General features: G+C 34.8%; 1 protein-coding gene across 4 annotated transcripts in view; it reads right to left on the reverse strand.

Moving 5' to 3' along the window:
• Positions 1-22,570, reverse strand: part of SMARCAD1 (SNF2 related chromatin remodeling ATPase with DExD box 1) — a 90,938-nt gene that overhangs the window by 14,154 nt on the left and 54,214 nt on the right. For all 4 annotated transcript variants that reach the window (XM_070372144.1, XM_070372142.1, XM_070372143.1 and 1 more), the window contains 5 exons: positions 17,998-18,099; positions 16,933-17,014; positions 15,254-15,645; positions 6,905-7,104; positions 986-1,076 (listed from right to left, as the gene is read on the reverse strand). In XM_070372144.1, the coding sequence (XP_070228245.1) occupies positions 986-1,076; positions 6,905-7,104; positions 15,254-15,645; positions 16,933-17,014; positions 17,998-18,099 (867 nt within the window). The remainder of the gene's footprint in view (positions 1-985; positions 1,077-6,904; positions 7,105-15,253; positions 15,646-16,932; positions 17,015-17,997; positions 18,100-22,570) is intronic.

The following is a 22,570-nucleotide window of genomic DNA, read 5'->3' on the forward strand; positions in this document are numbered from 1 at the left end:
AGGACAAAGATTATCTTTGTTTTTATTTTGAAACTCTACACAGTGTAAAAGAGCTGACTCACTGGAAAAGACCCTGATGCTAGGCAAGATTGAAGACAGAGGATCAGATGGTTGGATGGCATCCTTGACTCAACAGACATGAGTTTGAGCAAATTCCAAGAAACAGTGAAGGACAGGGAAGCCTGCATGCTGCAGTCCATGGTGTCACAAACAGTCGGACGTGATTGAAGAGAGTGAACACCACCCCCACCACAAGTTAATACATATATATTCAATAAACATTTTCTCCACTGAACATGATTCATTTTTTAATAAACACTTTTTAAAAAGTATAGTTGGCAGAAGGAAGGTAAAAGTTAGATTAAAGGTCAAGTTTCTACATGACAATACTTGGACTATTGGCTGTAATGAACTTCCTAAGCTTACCTTCAAGTAAAATGTGATTGGGAAAAGAACAGAAACTCAGAGATCTCTAATAAAAGTAAAATGGCTGAGATGATGGTGATGATAAATGTGTAGATTTACTTACTGACAAGGACAGTATCTATGATCAATTTTAAAGGCAGGTATAGAAAAGCACATGCATTAAAATCTCTTTTAGTATAATATATATATGTACATGTATATATATGTATGATGCATTCAAACACATCTGCAGAATAATCTGGAAAGATACAGCAAAATAAATATTTAAGGTGATAGGATTATGTGTGATATTGGTTTTTTTCCTATGTATTTTTATGTAACATCTAATTTTTAAAATATATATTTATTAATTTGATGAGAAAGACAAAAAACCTATTTTCATTTCTGAGAGGAAGTAAGGAGGCTAAAACTCACATAAGCAATCGAAAACTGAGAAGGGCAAGTGGCCTTAACTTTGCTAAGAGCAGTAAACTAACAGGGTCCAAGGGAAATTTTCATTTTTTAAATGACAGCAAGGATGCCTACTAATAGTATATCCTAGAAATAGAGTACTACTTACCATTTCGTCTGCCAAAATGCCATTAAGTCCATGTTTATGTACCAGGGCCAGCCAATTCAAACCAACCTTCTGATAGGGCTTGAGTGACAAACTGGTAAAGAGAGAGTTACCGAATGTTATAGCTTTATAATTCTATTAACTTTCTCTACTAGTTTTCTGAGATGCAATTTAGGTCTACAATGTACACAAAAAGGAAAGTATCTAGGTGTGGTCTTACCTTTTAACTTACAGTTATTAATAAAAGCTATTTACACTTAAGAAAATGAACCCAAAACATAATATGTTTTAAAAAGTCTCTCAAATTTTATTCTGTATTTGTTGACTTACTTCTTCTGGCAATAAGAATTACAAAAGGTATTGTCGTATTCAGTTAAAACGTAATGCTACGAAATTAATTACATAAACAATCAGACTATTAACTATGGTAACATATTACAAAGCTAACATTTATATTAGAAAAATGCATTCATATGAATGAGTATTAGCACACTAAGGAACTTAAAAGTATCAGAACAAAAACATAAGCATAATTTGCTACTTTGCCAGGCTGATTTAATAAACACTTTCTGAATGAATGCCAATCACCTTTAATGTCGCTGATATATATAATTATAGAGCATGTATGCATTGTGTATTTATGTTTGAACTATGTATAAATGTAAACTTGCTAGGCGTCAATAAATACCAATGAATAGAAAACAGCAGGCAAGTGTCAAAATGTTATTTAATTTGTGAACACATAACAGATTAATCCCTGGGATTAACTTTCTTGAAAGATAACATGGAAGGGTTACAGCAGACGAAAACAACAGTTTTTTCTCAAAGTTCAAGTTGTTAAAAACTAGTATTTACTGAACATCTATTATATACACAGATACACAAAAATATCATTTTCAGGTATCACCTCATTCATAGAGGTAGGCTATCACCATTTTAACAGATGAAAAAACCTGAGGCTCAGCAATTTGCCTGAGGCTGCATAACTACAAAGCAAAATCTCATGGATAAAATTTTAACCCAGAAAGTCTCTCTCACTCAAAAGCATATTCTTATACTCTCGAGGGCAGCTTAAACCCCACATTAACATAAAAACTTAAGACAAGGCCATGCTCCTCATTCTACAGTTTTTATTCTGTCCCTTTAATTTCTGTTGCACATATCCTATCTGCACATAGGGAATGTGTCTAGACACAGCCATGGGTATGATAAATGGTTAATGGGTCAGATTCTGAAATCCAGACACTTTAACTAGAACAGGGGTCAAAGAGGTAAGGCAGAAAGGTATCCATCTTAAATCAGAACCTATTCTTCAACTGTGGGGTGTGCAATCTGCAAAACATTTCTCATCTGAAAAAATTAAAAGTAGAGGTAGAAAAAAGTCAGCAGTGTTGCTGAAGCCTTTACAGTTCATTTCTTAAAATGTCTTTGGTCTTCTTGGCCAATACTATTTCTATGCCATTAGAAAAGTAATAATAAGTAGAATATACTATCGAAGGTATTTCAATTTTTCAGATCCAATTAAATTCTACTATACTGGTAGTCAGAATAAATGCTAATACTGGACTCAAGACACTCTACTATGGGCTTTACATGCATTATTACTTTATTTAACCTACATTATAAAGTAGGTACTATTACTATAATCATCTCCATTTACAGATAAGAAATCCTCCCTGGGATTCAAAGAAGTTAAGTAACTTCCTAAGGTCACAGTTATCCAAATCTGTGTCTACAGTTGGTAGAGTAGAGCTGGTATTCAATCCAGGTCTCATCCAGAGCTCTGCCTTCAATCACTAAACAGCAAATATGAAAGTTTTCTCTTTCTGACCCACCTACTCTACAGTCAGGACTTTCTATTTTTAAATTGAACTTTCTATTATTTTTCTGAGTCATTCCTAACGTCTTAGTCATCCCCTACATATCAAGGTTCACATTCCATGAAAATGATGAAAAACTCGATAAGGTAGGCACATTGCTGCTGCTGCTGCTGCTAAGTTGCTTCAGTTGTGTACGACTCTGTGCGACCCCACAGACGGCAGCCCACCAGGCTCCCCCATCCCTGGGATTCTCCAGGCAAGAACACTGGAGTGGGTTGCCATTTCCTTCTCCAATGCATGAAAGTGAAAAATGAAAGTGAAGTCGCTTAGTCGTGTCCGACCCTCAGCGACCCCATGGACTGCAGCCCACCAGGCTCCTCCGTCCATGGGATTTTCCAGGCAAGAGTACTGGAGTGGGGTGCCATCGCCTTCTCCAAAGGTAGGCACATTACATCACTTCTAAACACATGCCAAGAGCCAATATGCTATCTCAATGTAAACTGATCACAAATAGCCAAAAAATATTTTTAACAAACAAAAGTGACTGAATCTATGCATCACTAACACATGTTGAGAAATGAGTCTATTAAAATATTCTTGACTATACATAAAATTTTTAAAAAGTGATGAGATAGAGAATCACCTACTACATTGAATTTCCCATTCAAATACAATTGTTTCATTCACATTCATAAAGCAGCTATAGTAGTTGTTCTGATGAGGACATTAAATACCTTTATTGAGTACATGTATGTGTGTATTTGCTCTTTTGCTCAATTTATCTAAATTACAAGTAACTAAATTATCTAAATTACAAGCAACTGTCTGTTGCAGCACTGCTGCCCACAACACAAATCTTTTCAGAAAGCAGAAGGATCACTGAAAATGCAGTTTTGGTAAACATTTTTCAATTCACTTGTTAAGACAAGTTTTAAAACAGGGCAGCTATAGTCTTTGTCAGTCACTAGTATTTAGTTGCTATACAATTACACCTCCCATTAATTTTGACATTTCAACATTTTCTAAAAACTTTCGACTGCATATGAACCCCAACCACAAGTTTACAGGTAAGAATATAAATTGCTCAGGGTTATCTGAATGGTATGAAGTATAGCCTGGACCTTGTGAAGTGGGTAAGTGAACTCTTCTCAGTAAGGGACCATAACTATCCTACATTGTATCTTACCTCCCAATGAGGAAAAAAGTGATTTTAAGATTTTCTGAGGTCATGAAAGAAAAGAAGGCAGCATGTTTAAAGTTACTTGTTTTGTTAGGGGGGGAAATCCTTTCAGATATAAGTTACTCTGATTTCTTTTCAGAGGGAAATTAAATTGGGTTTAAATTTCCTGTCAGAGAACACTAACTTCAAAATTATTTTGAAAGGTGAGAAAGGCCTGAAATAGAAAACTGGAGTATATACAGTGTGCTAAATTTAAGTGTAAAATGCAGAAGTAGAGGGCTAAACTTTTTGCAGTAGTTCATATGAAACAGATTAGGGATGCTAGTTGAAATTTTATATCCCTTAAGTATAACATGAATGCTGAAAATACTACCACAATAATAGTTTGTACTAAGAGCAGTATCCAAGCTTCTAAAATATTTATATCATAGGACTCTGAGTTAGTTGGATTACGTCTGCAGTATAGATTTGCATTTGATGTCACTGTCAAATGGTTTCACAGCAACTGTTTAGGAACAAGGATATGGAATCATCCTGTCAAGTTGAGGATGAACAAGATCAGAAGAACCTTAGTAGATTTAGCCCAGAAAAAGACACATAATTAAATATTATTTTACACTGAACATGTGAGATATCTTTTCAGTTAGAACAGTATAAAGCTGATAAAATGCTGATTACAGCTAAAGCTTGAGAGATGGCTACATTTATGATAGGAATAAAATAGGAGTAATGCTGAGGTTTGTTTTTTTAACTTTTCTCTCACTGTATTATTATATTTTAACTTAAGGCAATTTTAATTTTGATGTTTCAAAATAATGATTATGAATGTTAATGGTTTTTAGATACATATGAGAATTTTTTCTCTTGCCAGGACTTTAACAGGTTACACAGTTAAAAATATGTCATAGTTACACTATGTCTATATTTTCTTTTATCTCTAAAAGGTTCTTTTTCTGTTATAATTCTTATAAATTCATAATAGCAAAATAGTTAACAAAATTTTGCTTCAAAATAAACTTAACTACAAAGAATTCATTCTGTTAAGCAAAAGCATAACGGGTTATTCATCAGGATTGCGTAATATTTTCTTCGGTGCTAATAAATCCTTTCCCAAGGCAAGGAAAGTACTTTAAATGTTTCTATACTAAGCAGCCATTATGCTTGGCCAGTATACCAAGTAAAAGTCTGCAAGTTGCTTGTGTAACTTACAATGGCTAAAACAAAAGCCAAGAAAATAAATTTCACCCCCTAGAAGTGTATCTAAATAAACTCTAGACTATCTGTACAGGTTTTCAGAAGCTGTACTTTGGACTAGATCCAATAAGCACCTAAAAAAAAAATAAACTATTTTTCTCATCTGTTCAATATTTCATAAAAAAGTCTTCAGTCTAATGGAAAGGATAGCTTTATTACCTGATCATACTATTTACAAGTGATAGGACTTTGTGGATGTGGGTTTAATAGAGAAATTTTTTAAGTGATGCAATAAAGCACTTGATTTTTTAAAATCCAAATTACGATAAAGTTGACTCAACTGGGTAAGCCTTGTAGAGTGAAGAACTCCCCATATCCAATGCTGTAGAACAAGAAGGAGCAGCTCCAACTACACTTTTAGGAGATGAATTTGCTGACATGGTCTTAGTTCTTTCTATGCAACAGAGAAAAGAGCTTCTTTGTGGGATGTGCATCACGTTTCCCTACACCATCCCATAGCACCCTAGAAGGGCACAGAAAAGATTGTAGCTTACTATTAAAGGCCAGTAACCATATCCTGATTTTTTTTTTCTTATCTTGATTTTTAATTAACCAATGATCAGCAAATATGCTTTGATCATTAACTTCGTAAAATATCAGAAGTATATAAAATCACCAATGAAGGTAATTAATTTTTATGAGGCCCTGGTGTTAATCTTATTATATATCTACCAGAAATATTCCAAACAGAAATAATTCATTTAAAAAATTACATAACACTGCAGAGTATGGATATACCAAAAGTAATTCTAACTAGGCTCTGATCTTAGAAACCTCAACTGTTTCTGTGTTTCTGCCTCTGTATGTATTATCACAGTAAACAATTGTATACTTTTTTAAAAATGGAAGCATTCTGAACAGTTCTAGGTTTCCAGACAACTTAAAAATAAACTTTTAAAGGAAGTTCAAAACAACTGTGTGCCCACCATATCCCAACATCATGCAAAGTAGGGATGTTCACAATTACAAAATATTGTGTTAGTTATGTTCTGGTTGTTGGACAATTAGTGAAAATACTTTAGTGCTTATTTTTTGCAAGAATTCTGACAAGGTATTTTACTGACAGCAGCAGGGGGGGGAATATACTTCTTGTATTTTTTTTAAAATCACTTTTCCTTACATAATCTATTTAATAGAAGTATCCTTTTCATTTTTTATGTGTTTTTACCTCAAAAAGATTTAAAAATTTGGGCTTCTGAAAGCATTTAAAACATTTAATGACATATATAGATTATTTTAATCATTTCATTCAGGATTAAAAAGAAATTGAACTAAGACAAATTCTTACATTGATAGAATTCAGTAGCTGACTCTTCGAAGCCCTAAATTAAGTAAAGAGGTAGCTAAAACCACCTTTTCAGGTTATGTGACTGTATAAGAAATTATCTGTTATCACAAGGAAAACATAGGTTATGTAAGACCATATTTTTTCCCTCTAACTTACAATGTGATAATGGAGGAAGATATCCTGACTGAGAAGGGGAGAGGAGATCAATGGAAAAGAATTCACACACCACTCATGTACCATTTTAGGAAACCCTGGTTTTTCCTTTTGACATTAGTTTTCCTATCATTTCCACAGTTAAGTTTCCTAGGCACAATATAGAAATAAAAAAAACAACTTACACAACTGAGATAAGACAATAAATAGGTGCATACAAGTGTTACCTTTGGTTTAGAATGGAGGGTTGCTCTGTGTTCCATCCACCTCCATTTCCAGTGAGCATGGTAACTTGTTTTGTCAGTTTATTTGAAATGTCTTCACATTTGTTCATAAGCTTTATAACTACATCCCTTTCTTGAATCAGTGTTTTACAGTGCCATATCAAATCTTCTGATAAGCCATTCGTTTTGGACATCTTTGTGAACTATGGCATGAAAAGAAAAATAATTTAACAGTTCAGATCTAGAGTCAAACGGAGAGTCAATCTCAATTTTTCTCTGTGATGGAAAAAAGTTTCTTAAACTCTTATTAATGACCTTCCTTAATCAAGTGCAAAGACAATAGGCATTTTCATTATCATATTTCTCTTTGATAAATCTCACTGCCATCTTAAACTCATCATGTTGAAATAAAATACACCTTTCTCTTCAAAATACAGAATCCCAAGCTTGTTACTTTGATTCTAGTAGCTGTTCTCTTATGGGAGAAACTCTAACGTAATTGTTAATGTCTCCTATCAGTCATTTTTTTGCCTTTAAAACTCAATTCATTTCTATTACCAAAGGTAACAATACCAAATGTAATAACCTCAGACCAGATCTCTTATTTTTGTCACTTCCTATGAATATGACATACAGTCATATGACTATATGATTAATTTTTCTGAAACATACTTTTCCCTATCTAAGTACAACCCCTCAAGCTTTCAAAAACTCCAATTATTGATATTGTCCCTTGATATTTTACCCTAAACTGAGACTAATACTTGGAAGATACTGCCTGAATTAAAAGTTAGCTGTGACCAATTCGATAGTTTGATTAAACTTAAAAATAATATCAATTTCAACACAAGACTTGGATAAATGGTTTTGTGTGAAAACTCAGAATTTCTTTCAAAATATATTCGTATTTATTTTTCTAAAGGAGATACTGACTACTGCACAATGTAGAAGTTTTAACAGAATTAGAATTTTTCCACAGAGCTGAAAAATATACCCTGAAAAACTGTAAAAAAATATTTTTAGTGTAAACGATTAGAAAAAAATCCCAGTAGCTATTTGAAAACTGTTTGTTGGACAAAAAAACAAACAAACAAACAAAATTCAGAACAGAACAAAGCTAACTAAACTAAAACCATCTTATCAAGATAAAACCACACGATTTTGACTCATGACATCTTACTTGGAATATTTTTTCAAGTGTAACAAGAATCTCATTAACAACTCTAAATAATCCCTGTTATCACAATATTTCTAAGTTCACAGAAAAGCTCAAGCAATAGAAATTTAGTAGAGGATATGCTGAGAAAATTTCATAAATAATAGTTTATATTAATACATTTTTTATATCTAACTTAGTTGGTAAGAAATGAAATTTTTAATCTGTCCCAAAGCCATATTATTACTGTACTGCAGGAATAAAAAACATAACAAAACAAAGATGCAGCATGCCAAAAAACAGCACTGTGAAATACGAAGTCATTTGCACACTACTTTATATTTTCACAAGGACAACATACATTCATAATCACAATGTAACCTTCCATTTGGTACTTTCAGGGAAAAGATTTACACATAAAGAACCAGATGTGTAGGAATCAGTGCCTTGAAGATTTTAAGGAGGTTCTACTAGAACTTTTAATTACAGTATTTTTATTTAATGGAACGCCCCAAAACAACCTCATGTCTATTATGGGGTATGTGTTTGTGATATGTATGTGTGAGAGAGAACCAACAAGAATAGCCAGGAAAAAAAAAAAAGGAACATACAGTGTGTGCTTTGTATGTGGCAGAGACTGCTAGGTAAGACTCATTAAGTCCCCACAACAAATTCAAGATCAGTCCACCAGTTCCGGATGAATAAATCAAGGCTCAATTCCCAAGGTTACAAAGCAGGATAAAAAGACTCCAGTCTATGCTCTTTTCACTAAAAACTAGTAACTCCCCAAATAAAATAAAACTGTGAAAGTTAAAAAGCAAAAACCCTTTTTTTCTGCAAATAACTGCCATTTATTGTGCGTTTTATTTTTAAATAAAATAACAATTTTATTTATCACTACCCTGGCTGGTAAACATACCCGGTATACAGACATATTCCCTGTTCTCATGTGGTTTACAGTCATTGGGAAAGACACACAACATACAATTTTAAGTGTTAACAACTGGTATTCCAAGTTGTTGTTCAGTCGCTAAGTCGTGCCTGACTCTCACAAGGAAAAAAAAAACAAAAGCTCACGAGTATAATATAACTGAGGAAGTCCTTTCAGAGTAATAAGGCCAGAAATCGCAAAGAACAGTTTTGACTCAAAAAAGATCAATTTAAAATGTCACAACCTAGAGAAGTAAGATATAAACATAAACAAACAACTAACCAAACATTACCACTTCCTGATGAAAGAACACATCACCAACCATTTAATAGTACTGGTGGGAACATCTAATTCTAATTTTGTTACTTCTAATTCCACAGAAAATATAACCAGAAAAGCCCAGACTGGGAAGCTATAGAACAAATGATCCAGTTTCTTCACCAAAGATTACAGGAAGGGTTGGGGCAGGAGGGAGGGAGAGAGGCACAGGAAGGTGGGGGGAGATGAGGAATGGAGGAGCAGCAGGGAGGACAGATGAAACAAGATTCAAGCGGGTAATTAAGCTGGCGATGAGTACACAAAGGTTTGCTACACTATTCTAATTTTTATGTCTGATATTCTTGTAGGGGCAATGAGGGGTATGCAAAGCAACTCATTTCACAATGCTGTAACAGTCTGATTGAGACTTAGTGAACTTGACATTTTGGATATTTTTGAAGTCAAAGTTTCAAAACTTAACTCGCTGAGCTTCTCACATTCTTTACCCCTCTTTCCATACAAGACAACCAACATTAGAGATGATCCAAATTATTGCTGTTAGTTTAGAATTTAGATCTAAGTAGTGATACATTGTCAATGAATGTAAGACATCAGTTTCATTTCTCATCAGAAAGAGAAAAAAGTTTCACTGTGTGATAAATTTGCTAATATTAGCTTTAGTAATAAGTAATAATAGTAAACACAAAACATCTCTCTCATGTAAATGATGACCCTAGGGAGCAGTTCAGATCTGGTAGAGTGGTTCCAAAAACCAAAACTTCTACTTTGTCGCTTCAATATCCTCAGCATGTGGTTCCCAACATCACACCAACAGGGAGAAGAGATCCTTAAAAGACTCTTTCAAAAATCACAGTATACTTCTGTTATATCTCACTGGACAGGAATTTGTCAAATTACCAAAGGGAGGCTAAAAAAAGTAGTCTTAAATATACTGTGGGTAATGTCACCAGTCATAAACCTGTTTTAAAGCACAGAGTGGGTTAAAAAGACAGAAAAATGATTTGATCCAAAAAAGTTTGACTCATTACGTCTAGAAATGACACTGACGGAGGAGTAGAAAACTACAATGGTTTCTTAACATTTCACTAATAATATACTATGGTTATCTGCAGCAAACGTTTTTCAAGACAGACAACTGAACAGGCACTTACTTTACAGTCCTTAGACTGCTCCACTGGTCAGTACCATAATTACAGCCCATTTACAGATGAAGAAATAGAGGAACAGAGACAGAACTTGCTTAAGGTCATGTAAGTTGCTGGAAAATGTCAGAACTGGGATTTAAAATAAGGTCATTTATCTCTACTCTATTATTCAATCACTTCCTAGTAGGTATTTATAAAACCAAGGGACTAAATAAAGAGGCATGAAACACAAAGAGAGAATAACAAGTTTCCTCAGGATGTCAGGGAAATCAGACTCCAATGTCACAACTGATTATTTGACCTACAAACAATCAGTCCAAACCACAGCAGGTCTTAAGACTCCAGAAGACTTTTTCAAGAAGACGAAACTGATAAAATATCTGAAGTGTTTAATAACTGAGGGCAAATTTAGACAACTAGGGAAGAGTCTAGAATTGAAGTAACAAGTATATATACAAAACTAAGAAAAGAGAAAAATCAAGATAGCTAATAATTAGGGAAAACAAAACGCTGAGCAAGGTGAAAAAAGCAATCGGTGTTGTATATCACAAGGTTCAGTTATGAAAGGTATTTGCATAGTTAACAAAGTAGATACTAAAAAAAAGATTTTCAAAATTATCACATTATTAACATATTGCTGGGCCTGGGAAATGGGCATGTGAGACAGACGGTGAGAAGAGAGCTAATCCTACCACAGTGCTATAATGTCTTGTATCATGTCAACAAATAAGCCCTGCAACTGAGAAATTTGGAAAAGCATTATGTTTATATTACCTAGAGATATAAAAGCAATAAGAATCAGACAAGATGTGGAAGCAATTATTTGCAGTACAAGAAATGGGCTAGGAAGCGGATGGATATGGATTTTCAGGGAAAACAAGGCTATAGAATTATTTAACCTGTTTATCTAAATATATGCATAAATAATAAACATTAAAAAAATCAAACATTTAATTTCATAATGTTTTCATCAAGTGTGTGTGGAGGCAGGGGAAATGGGCATCTCCCCTTAAGAAAAGGTGTAAGAAAACTACTGCTATGTCACTGCTCTGAAGACAAAAAGCATTTAACAATCCTGTAAGTTACTTAGCTTCACTAAAACAAGATTTAAGAAGTACAAAGTACTCTGTAAAAGCAGGATCTACTAAGAAATCTAAAGTTATTGATAAGCATAAAAATATGACCCTAATTACATAATGTGAAATATACAAACATACACATAAACGGATACTCAATAAATCTTAAGTGGTGACTATCTTTGGTAGAATTTTGGCTAAACTTGACTTTCTTTTTTCTTCTTGCATGTACTGTTTCAACTTTAGACAAAACAAATTTCTTTTTAAAAAATGATAAAGCTATTTCTTTCAGGGGGAAAGAAAAGGTAACTGATAGTAACTGGATAATTTCATGAAAAAAGAACATCAACATGGCCCTGATTACCATCTCTTTGATTAAAAAGTATTACTTTAAGGCCTTTAATGTTTTTAAAATAGTCACAAACTGAAGTACCTATCTCCTGCCACCATGTGTCGCTCTTACAGCACAAGTAACTGAATTTCTATGGGAAGGGGAAAATTGTTTAAAAGCAGACTTAATTCCCCACCTAAATAAAAAGTGGGACAGCAGCTTAGAAAGTACTCAAATGCACATGTAATTTCAAAATAAATATTTATCAAACTTACAAAAGTGAAAACAAAGCCTGAATACAGCAATCTTCTTCATTTTATTGAAGCCACCCTATCAGGAAGTAGTACACATTACAATGCATCAAGTGACAAATTCACAGACATTTTACAATAAGCACCAGGAAAACAAAGCAAAAGAAAACTTGTAGTATAAGTTACTAGAGGATGGGAGCAGTACAACAGGAGCTTAGTGTTTCCACATGACTAAACCTTGTTTGCTTGGTTAACAGTCAAAGAAAACTGCATTTATACTGATCTAAATGTTATGGAAGTAAATGTGTTTTAGGTTGAGTTATTTACATAGAGTTAGCTACTCATGAATCTTCAATTGATCAGTATACACTACTGTTCTGATTAAAGTATAAAGGTGCAACATATAAGATTATCATAGACATAATAGTATCTCCACCTTACTTTGCACAAAGCTAAATAAAAATTCAGTAAGTGGTGGATCAACTGGTGCCATCAAATGTGTGAAATCTGGCAATAAAAACCCCAATTTTACCACATTAACAGTACATGTTTTTAAACTAATAACATTTTGGCTGGCTATATTTTCAAAGTCTACATGATTTAACAATGTGGCTTCTTACCATAAGCACATACTTTACTGCTATTAAGCAGAAAAATAAGAGAAATGGAAAAATTATGAGGAAAATTTGACAATCTTTAGATTTTTATTTTTAAAAAGGATATACAGCTGCAAACATCAACACCCTCACATAATGCACTTATTTTGTTAAAAAAAAACTGATTACATTTAACCCATCAACATTATGGAGACTGTCAGCTGGGTAAAAATCATAATTAAAATGTATGTGTATACTTGATTTATTGGCTGTTTGCACTGTACTGAAATATCTAATGAGTTATTAAAGTTCTGCCAAATTCTCCAATCCTTAAGACTAAAATAAGCTTCAACAATAATGTCTAGTTTACTAGACATTTGTATACTGCTCTTAATATACATAATGCCTTGTAATTTTCACTTAAGTATGACTGAGGGACATGATTAAAATTTCAACTAATTCTCACAGGAATTTCTAAAAATAGTAGTTATGAAAACAAAGGTAAATGCTATTTCTTTTGTTTCTTTTTGAAGTAGCTAACAGGTGTGTTAGCAAGCCTCTCTGATTAACAGGGAAGGAGTAAATTATAACATATGCATTTTTTTTTTTACCAAAATGTACATAATATTGACTTTCCTTTAATTACTTTTAAGACATTAAATTGCTCTTTAAACTAGTCTCATTCAAAATTCTAAAGTAACTGAAAGGAGAAGTTTAAAGTCCTAAACAAATTAAAACATAAAGCTCATACACAATGACTTGCTAATTTTAACTGTTCATTTCCCAAAAGTTACATTTACTTTTACATTTGCTAACTTTTCCAAAAGTTACATTTACTTTTTTTTTTTTACTAAAGCACTGTATATGCTAAACTCAAGTGGCCAACTTTGCTTTTTGACTGCTATATAAAATAATCAACATAATATGAATGGCTAGTGAAAACAGTCTGTGTTCAACTTTAAGAAAGGGGGCAAGATGCTTTAGGAGGTTTAAGTAGATAATCTCTAAATTCATGTCAAGACTAATTTAAACTATGCCAATTAATTAGTAGGGGAAATACGCTTTCTGCATGCTAAGTTGCAGAATATTTTTCAAAGCATCTGGGACATATCACTTTGGTATAATTTACTTTTACTGTAAGATATGTGGGCAAGTGGTTACAGTGACTAAACACACTGGCGCAGATAACTGCATTCCTTATTAAATAAATCAGAATCCCAACAAGCCTGAGCAACCCAACTCTGCAACAACACAGGAGACCATTCAAGATTAAAAGAAAGAAGAAAAGGAAGAAAAGAAGAACAAGAAAGCCCTTCAGCAAATACTTTACCAAATAAATCACTTAGGCAAAGCCAAACAAGTTTTGAAAGGGCCTGCTTTGACAGATGTTCTCCGTAAAAGCAAAAGCTTTAGGCAAAATGAATGTCTTTATTTATTTATTTTCAAAGCCACAGAATATTAGTAATGTTGTTTCTTTATTTTTCAAATATTTTAATTTTTAAAAAAATGCTATTTACAGCCACTGTTCAGGGACCTTCCCTCACTGCCACTTCAAGATACTCATCAAGGGAACTTAGGTTCACACAGATTTGACCAAGTACAAAATTAATCACAAAGCAACTTTACTCCCTAAGTTAGAGAATAAAACTGAAAACTTTATAAAGCACCAAGAGTTACTTCATATTCTAAAGCTATAAAAAAATCACCTATATTGCTTTCACAGCAGGGCTTATTTAGAATTCATGCTCGAAAAGCTGATATTTTCATAAAAGATAAAGGAAAATTTAAAAGACAAGAGTTCTTTTTTCTGTATGAATAAGATTTGCTGACTGTTGACATTTATAAAACTCAAAATACAGGTATTTTAGATATAAGTTGTTTACAGTAAATGAAATTCCAGAGAATGATCATGCAAAGTGTACTTACCAATGCTTATGCCTTCCCTTCACCTAACGCTTGAATTCTAGGCTTCCACACACTTTTCTATCTTTCCACTTAAAAACGCTGCAGCCTGCTACACTCCATAAAATGGCCGCGTTGTTTAATCAAGAAAAGCATGTTAGAGATTGAGCTGTCACTTTTAGAAGAAAAAGAAAATAAACAACTGCTTCTTTTGTGGTGAAGCATAAAACACTTAGGCTGGCATTTTGAATCATGGAGCTCCCCTGGATGTTGCTATTGCTCTTCAAGTAGTTGTTGTAAAATTTCTGCCACATTCTTGCTTTCTGCATGGTGTCTCAGCAGTAACAGATCAGAACAGGCTAGCAAACAACTCCTTCCTTAATGGTAAGCTCTAATTTCTTCTTCTGCAGTGAAATGAACCAAGTTTCTATGCAAAAAAATGAGTGACAGTATGCCCAGCCAATCAGCTTGGGGTTTTCCAGGAAAATCACCCCCTAATTCATTCAAAATTAGGTCATATGACACTATTTGAAATACTATTGGCTTAGAATGATAAGTAATGTTTGACTCTACACAGGATAAGGCCACCCATCTATGCTTCCCTAGGCTGAAGACACCTTGACTATGAACGGTACAGTGAAAACACACACACTCACACACAGGGGGAAAAAAAATGTAGCCTTACCAGAGCTTCCCAACTATTAAAGGGCCGGAGTTCTGTTATCTTCTGAGCCTTTTTCTGAGAACACTGAGGAATCAAAGTAAGTTCACCGATTGAAGCATCTTGAAGGAAGTGAAGGATTTTACCTTTATAGCCATCCTCCATCACTTCTTCACCACTACTATAGTCCTCGTCTAGCGAACTACCGACATCAGAACCTGAATCATATTCAGAGTCTTCAATAACTCTTTTAGGATTAAATACATTTTTTTTACGTTTCTTGTTAAAACCATTTTGTGGTTTCATGGAACATTTCTGTTTCAGTTTTGTTTTAGCTGCATTTTTAGGATAATTTTGACTTCTTGAAGAAACCTCTTTTCCATTTGGAAACTCACTCGGTGAAGCATATTGCATATCTAAGTACAAAGAAAGACAAAAATAACTATATTAGAAAGATATAAATTAAATATAAAGACATAGGACTTTAAGACTTCATATAAGAAAAATATTTAAAACAGTATTCGTGTTTTTCAATACAGAATTCAATTACAATTTATTGTTACATCTTGATTTGCCTTAAAGAGAAATAATGAAGTAGAATATGAAATTATACAATGAATTTAAATATTAGTTTCAAAAACAGGTGATAACTTCTTTCTTAAAATGAATTAAATATAAATCCTCATTTTCTATCAAAGATCCTGAGAATGTAAATGGCAGCTGCATATACATAAGACACCCATGATGGTATTTAGCAGCCCCATCCCCAGGCCAAAACTGATGGGTATTAGAAAAACAATGCTCATCCTAAATTAAAACTATCCATTTTATAATTAATTTTCCCATCACCCATCTCCACTATTCTAGGTTCATCTTTACTAAAAGTCATTTACATATATTATTAAAAAGCACCACTACTTTATCACTGATTAATGTATTATATTCCATGGATTTCTAAGATGTCTGTGATTGAAGGTACATTTATTTTACATACTAGTAAGAAATATGAACAATTAATCTATAATCATTGTTTTATTATCTAGAATGCTTTACTTATTCAAACAGCTTTGAGACTTGAAAATTTTCATACATTCATTTTTGTACATGTATTAAAAAATAAGAAAAATAAATTGAATTTCTTCACATTCGTAATCCTTCTCTTCTTAACCTTATTTCAGACTCAGAACTGATGATATTGGTGGCTTTCTTTTCTCCACACAATACCATTCTCTGTGCCATCAAGAGCACTTGTTGTACAGCATTACCTAAAATAATTCACTAATAAAACCTACAGCCATTGTGTTGGAATTTTAAAAAACTGGCTTTGTAATTAAGAAGAGCTAGTCTACTTGATTGCTACTTAAGAATGTTACTAAACATGTGTGGTTCAACTTCTCCCCACTATTTCTCTACCCTTAAGTTCCTAAAGTTAAAAACAATCCACAATGGGATCAGTGACTTTCTTCCATGCCTGCGACACTTACCTTGTAAGTTTCTGATATTGATGCTTTAGATATTCATGTAGTGTAGGTGAGGACATCTATCTTACAATGTTTACAAGGAATACAGGGAACTGGTTTCTAATATCTCTTGCAAGCCCATTCTCTGGTTATTAACTAATAGGTTTACTATTTTCTTACATACTACAATATAATATACTGGGAAGTATGAATTTTCTATAATAATATAGAACAGATAATTACCTTGGTCTTCTGCAAATACTTTTAAAGATTCTAAAGCCTCTGTGTACATCCATTCATGTTCCTTGAGTACTTCCCTTAATTCCTAGAAATAAGTCATTGATCTTTTTATTAAAAATCTAGAATTAATGACTTCTTGAAAAGAAAAGTTTTATACTTTAAAAAATAAATCACTTAAAAACTTAAAAGAATTCATAGCTGATGATTTCACACTTGTTTTTATGTTGCTCTTTACAAATGCTTTCTGTATATACAGTTATACTTCTGTAAATATATAACAGTCTTTCTTCAAAGGGAAGGAAGCTTGACAGTTTTTGCATTTCTACTCTTGCTATGGAGTACTCTGAACACCAGAATATCAAAAAATGTTTGCTCAGTTTAACTTCAACATGCAGTTAAGCTTTTTCATAAACTGATAACTTCAAAATGTAATTTGAACATACATAAAGAACCAGTATAGCAACAAAACTTTGTCTTTAGTTCATCAGAATTTAGCAGATGTGCGTATACCTGAATAAATCAATACAGGTATAAATGTATTCCCAATGTGAAACAAATAATGTGTTTCCAAGTACAATATGATAAAACAGAGGCTCTTTTAGTAATGGCATGCTTGGCATGGGTCTTTACTGACTCTGAAAGTATTTTTACTACCTAGCAAATAAACCAAAGATTATGGAATATCAAGGCACTAAAGTGGATTATTACACTTTAAAATTCTTTACGAAAAATCAAAGGTTGAGAATACGAAGAAAACTAAAAGAAGTTACTTGGGATCATAGATGACTTTGCATTTTATATATGAGTTGACAACTATTACTACAGTTATATTTGTTATGCTTACATGATGTTATCATTATAATGTTGATATTACAGTATCAAATAAGGCAAATAACCAAGGTAAACAAGTTATACAAATATGTTTTATAATATTGATAAACAAGAGTTAAATTAAATATAATTAGAAAAATGCAAAATCACTCTAAGCTTTTCATGCAGTTGACCTCAAAGACTATTTTGCAGTACAAACAGCACACACTGATTAAATACCTATATATGAGGACTCACCTCTTTATCAAAATTGGGAAATTCCTTTTGCAATTTCAACACAATACTTTCCTGCTTTTCCCAGTTAGTGCTAGATTCTGCAGATTCATTTGACTCTTCCCCCTAATGGGGACAAAAGAAAAGAGAACCAATTTAAGAGATCATCAGGAAAAACAGTCTTAAGACAGCCACGTTTGTATTTTGACTTGATTTGAAAGGTCTCACATTCCATCAAGAAGAATTCAAAAATGCTTTTTTTTTTGTTCATGTGAAAGTTGACAAATTTACATCTTAAGAATAAAAATATTACTGGTTTAAGATCACTCAAAGACCCTGACTACATATCTAGTAACTTGAATGATACTAAAACTAACTTGAAATAATTCAGGTATAAATATTAACTGCTGAGTCACAACATAAAAGCAACATAGTAACAAAGAAACTTATATGAAACTAAATAATATATAAATTAAACCTTAATTTGGGAGTAACTGGCTACTCACACACTCTTTCCTCTGTCACTTAACTTCATTTGAAGAAACTGGTTCCACATTTAAAAGAAAAAAAAACAAGATCTCTTGGGTTCACATATAGGAGAAATCTTGTATTTTAGTCAATCTAAAAGCATCTATTTACGTTGCTAAGAACTGTACCACATGCTCTACACACAAAAAATTAGTTTCATGCTTTCTCTTCTACCTCCTTTCTTGTCCAACAACAGTGCTTTTTTCTTTCATTACCTAACAGAGAAATATCTAAATTGTGAGCAATACCCCCTTCACACTAGATATCTAGATATCTATCCACTAGATAAAGATATAAAATGCTAGAGAAGTTAGGAGTAGGAAGAAGAAAACCGGACATGTTTTTTGTAATAGTAATTGGCCTGTTTGGGCTGGAGCACAGAGACTAAGAAAAAGGCTATAAGGTTGAAAAATCAAACCAGAGCTAATACTGCTTAAGGCCTAGAATGCCAAACTGAGGTCAGTCTTCATTCAGAAAGTAATGAGATTTTTGAGAAGGGGAATAATGAAACACTAATATTTGGAGAAAGCACTGAAAAGCTATCAAAAATTCATACTGCCATCCTTGCTTTACAGATGAAGACACTGAACCTCCAAGAACAATCCTTTTAAAGATCACAGATGGACAATGACCAGCTGAGGTACAAACAGAAACTTAGGTGTTTAGATCAGTGTTCTTCCATTACCAAGTACTCTTGCCTGGAAAATCTCATGGACGGAGGAGCCTGGTAGGCTGCAGTCCATGAGGTCGCAAAGAGTTGGACACTACTGAGCGACTTTACTTTGACTTTCACTTTCATGCATTAGAGAAGGAAATGGCAACCCACTCCAGTGTTATCGCCTGGAGAATCCCAGGGACAGGGGAGCCTGGTGGGCTGCCGTCTATGGGGCCGCACAGAGTCGGACACGACTGAAGTGACTTAGCAGCAGCAGCAGCAGCAGCAGCAAGTGTTTCCTAAACTTTAGTTATTCCCACAGCACATTCATGATTTTAAATAAGTCAAATGTTATCAAAGGATGAAGGATAAACAAATCGTAATATGCATATAAAACAGAATATAACTCTGTCCTAAAAAAAGGGAGGGGGGAAATGAAGTACTTATACCTGCTACAACATGGATGAACCTCAAAAATATTAACCTAAGTAAAAGAAGCTAGACACAAAAGGTCACATATGATTACATTTATATGAAATCCTACGACAAAAAGCCAACTGGTGGTGCCAGAGGCTAGGGGGAGAAGAGAATGGGGAGAAACTGCTTAAGATATGCAGCATGATATTACTGGGTGATAAAATATTTTGGAACTAGATAGAACTTATATTTGCAAAACATGGGTAATGTACTAAATGCCACTGAATTTTTAATGGTTAATTTTATGCTATGTGAATCTCATCTAAAGAAAAAAGTTATTTGGAAAATAGTAACCAGTCCATCCTAGAGGAAATCAGTCCTAAATATTCATTGGAAGGACTGATGCTGAAGCTGAAACTCCCAATACTTTGGCCACCTGATGCAAAGAACTGACTCATCTGAAAAGACTGGAATGATTGAAGGCGGGAGGAGAAGGGGAAGGCGGGAGGAGAAGGGGACAACAGAGGATGAGATGGTTGGATGGCATCACCAACTCAATGGACATGAGTTTCAAATAAGCTCCGGGACTTGATGATGGACAGGGAAGCCTGGCATAGAGCAGTCCATGAGGTAGCAAAGAGCTGGACATGACTGAGTGACTGAACTAAACTATCTTTTGCAAATTAAATATATTGAAGCACATATTAAACATTCAGGAGGTTGTGTGCCTATCATTTGCTCTTTGATCTTGGACCCCACACTTCTGTCAGCTCTGCTAATCCCTGATGACTGAAAATACCTATGTAGTTCAGTGGTTATTCTGGAGCTTCACAGAAGCCAGGTGATACATGAACTCTGGGCTCAAATCATATCAGTGGGCCCAAGAGTTATGAATCAATCCTGCAGTTACACTTCTAGTTCCAGAATGTAGAGTCGGAACTGACATATTTGGCACTGGCAGAAATTCCACATCAGTTCCTTGACCGATGGAGTAAGGTCCATAGCGGTATAAAATACTAGATCTAAGGCCCTAGAACTGTCCCTCTGACAAAGTAGCAACAACCATATTACTGAAGGAATTGCAGAGATTGGCACCACCATCCCAGATACCAATGTAATGTGCCTCCTTGGCCTATACGAAAGCGAAATGAATCTTAGAGAATTATTTTAGACTATCATACGCAAACAACAGGTGATGACCCCACATGCAGCTGCTATACAAGATGTATTTTTACTGGAGAAAATCAATGTAACTACACATTAGTCTAGCAGTAATTAAGGAAGACAAGAAGAAGCTATTTTCACCTGGGCAGGGTAAGTGATGAAGGTGCAGGGTAAGTGATGAATACACCTTCGTGCTTTCAGGGCTATAACTCTCAACTCTTTTTCAAAAAATACTACCCAAGGACTTTGATAGTTTTGCAGAGTCCACAGTGTATCACTTTGGTCCTTTACACTGAAGACATCACGTAAGTTGGACTTAACAAGCAGGAAGTAGTGGTTGTTTTCAGATGGCCTTAGTAAGATATATGGAGAAGGCAATGGCACCCCACTCCAGTACTCTTGCCTGGGAAATCACAAGGACGGAGGAGCCTGGTAGGCTACAGTCCATGGGGTTGCTAAGGGTCGGACACGACTGAGCAATTCACTTTCACTTTTCACTTTAATGCACTGGAGAAGGAAATGGCAACCCACTCCAGTGTTCTTGCCTGGAGAATCCCAGGGACAGGGGAGCCTAGTGGGCTGCCGTCCATGGGGTCGCACAGAGTCGGACACGACTGAAGTGACTTAGCAGCAGCAGTAAGATATATGCATGCTAGAGTGGAAAATATGCTGAATGCTCAGTCTCTCAGTTATGTCTGACTCTTTGCAACTTCACAGACTACAGCCTGTCCAGGCTCCTCCGAATTTTTCAGGCAAGAACACTGAACAGGTTGTCAAGTCCTACTCCAGGGGATCTTCCCAACCCAGGTACTGAACCATGTCTCTTGCGTCTCCCAGAATTGGTAGGTGGATTTGTTACCATTGCGCCACCTAGGAAGCCTACCACCCTCAAATTCTGAGGTCCACCACTTTCATTAATTATATGGGGGTTCAACGTGAAGCATGCTGCAAATTTCACTCTGAAAAGAAAAAACAAAAGACAAATGAATGGCTAGACTTGCTGCCTCTGAGAAAAAGGTACAACACTTTAGTCGGCCTCTTGGGATGCTGGAGGCAAGGTACACTTCAGTTCAGTGTATGCTGCTCTGTTAGGAATGGGGCCTAGATTAAGAGAAGGCTCTGGCGTAGGTCCAGGATGCAATTGCCACTTGGGTTTTGCAACCAGCGAGTAGATGCAATGCTTATCAAAGAATCTGTGGCTCATGAGGATGTTGCATAAAGTCTCTGGCAATTCCCAACAGGAAAATTACAGCAGAGACCCATATGGCTTCAAAGAAAGGTCATGTCCTCTTCTGCTGACAACTACAGGCTGTTCCGCTATAACATGACACATCCATTTGCAGAAATTATTGCACCATGCAAAATCATGAAAATAAAAAGCCACTGGGCTGAGGAAAATTGTGTTAGAGGTATCACATTCAAGAACTTCATTCAGTTCAGTTCAGTTGTTCAGTCGTGTCCGACTCTTTGAGACCCCATGAATCGCAGCACGCCAGGCCTCCCTGTCCATCATCAACTCCCGGAGTTCAACGAGACTCACGTCCACCGAGTCAGTGAGGCCATCCAGCCATCTCAGCCTCTGTCGTCCCCTTCTCCTCCTGCCCCGAATCCCTCCCAGCATCAGAGTCTTTTCCAATGAGTCAACTCTTCACATGAGGTGGCCAAAGTACTGGAGTTTCAGCTTTAGCATCATTCCTTCCAAAGAAATCCCAGGGCTGATCTCCTTCAGAATGGACTGGTTGGATCTCCTTGCAGTCCAAGGGACTCGCAAGAGTCTTCTCCAACACTCCAGTTCAAAAGCATCAATTCTTCAGCGCTCACCCTTTTTCACAG

This window comes from Bos mutus, chromosome 6 (genome assembly GCF_027580195.1).
Source record: "Bos mutus isolate GX-2022 chromosome 6, NWIPB_WYAK_1.1, whole genome shotgun sequence".
Taxonomy (NCBI): Eukaryota; Metazoa; Chordata; class Mammalia; order Artiodactyla; family Bovidae; genus Bos; species Bos mutus.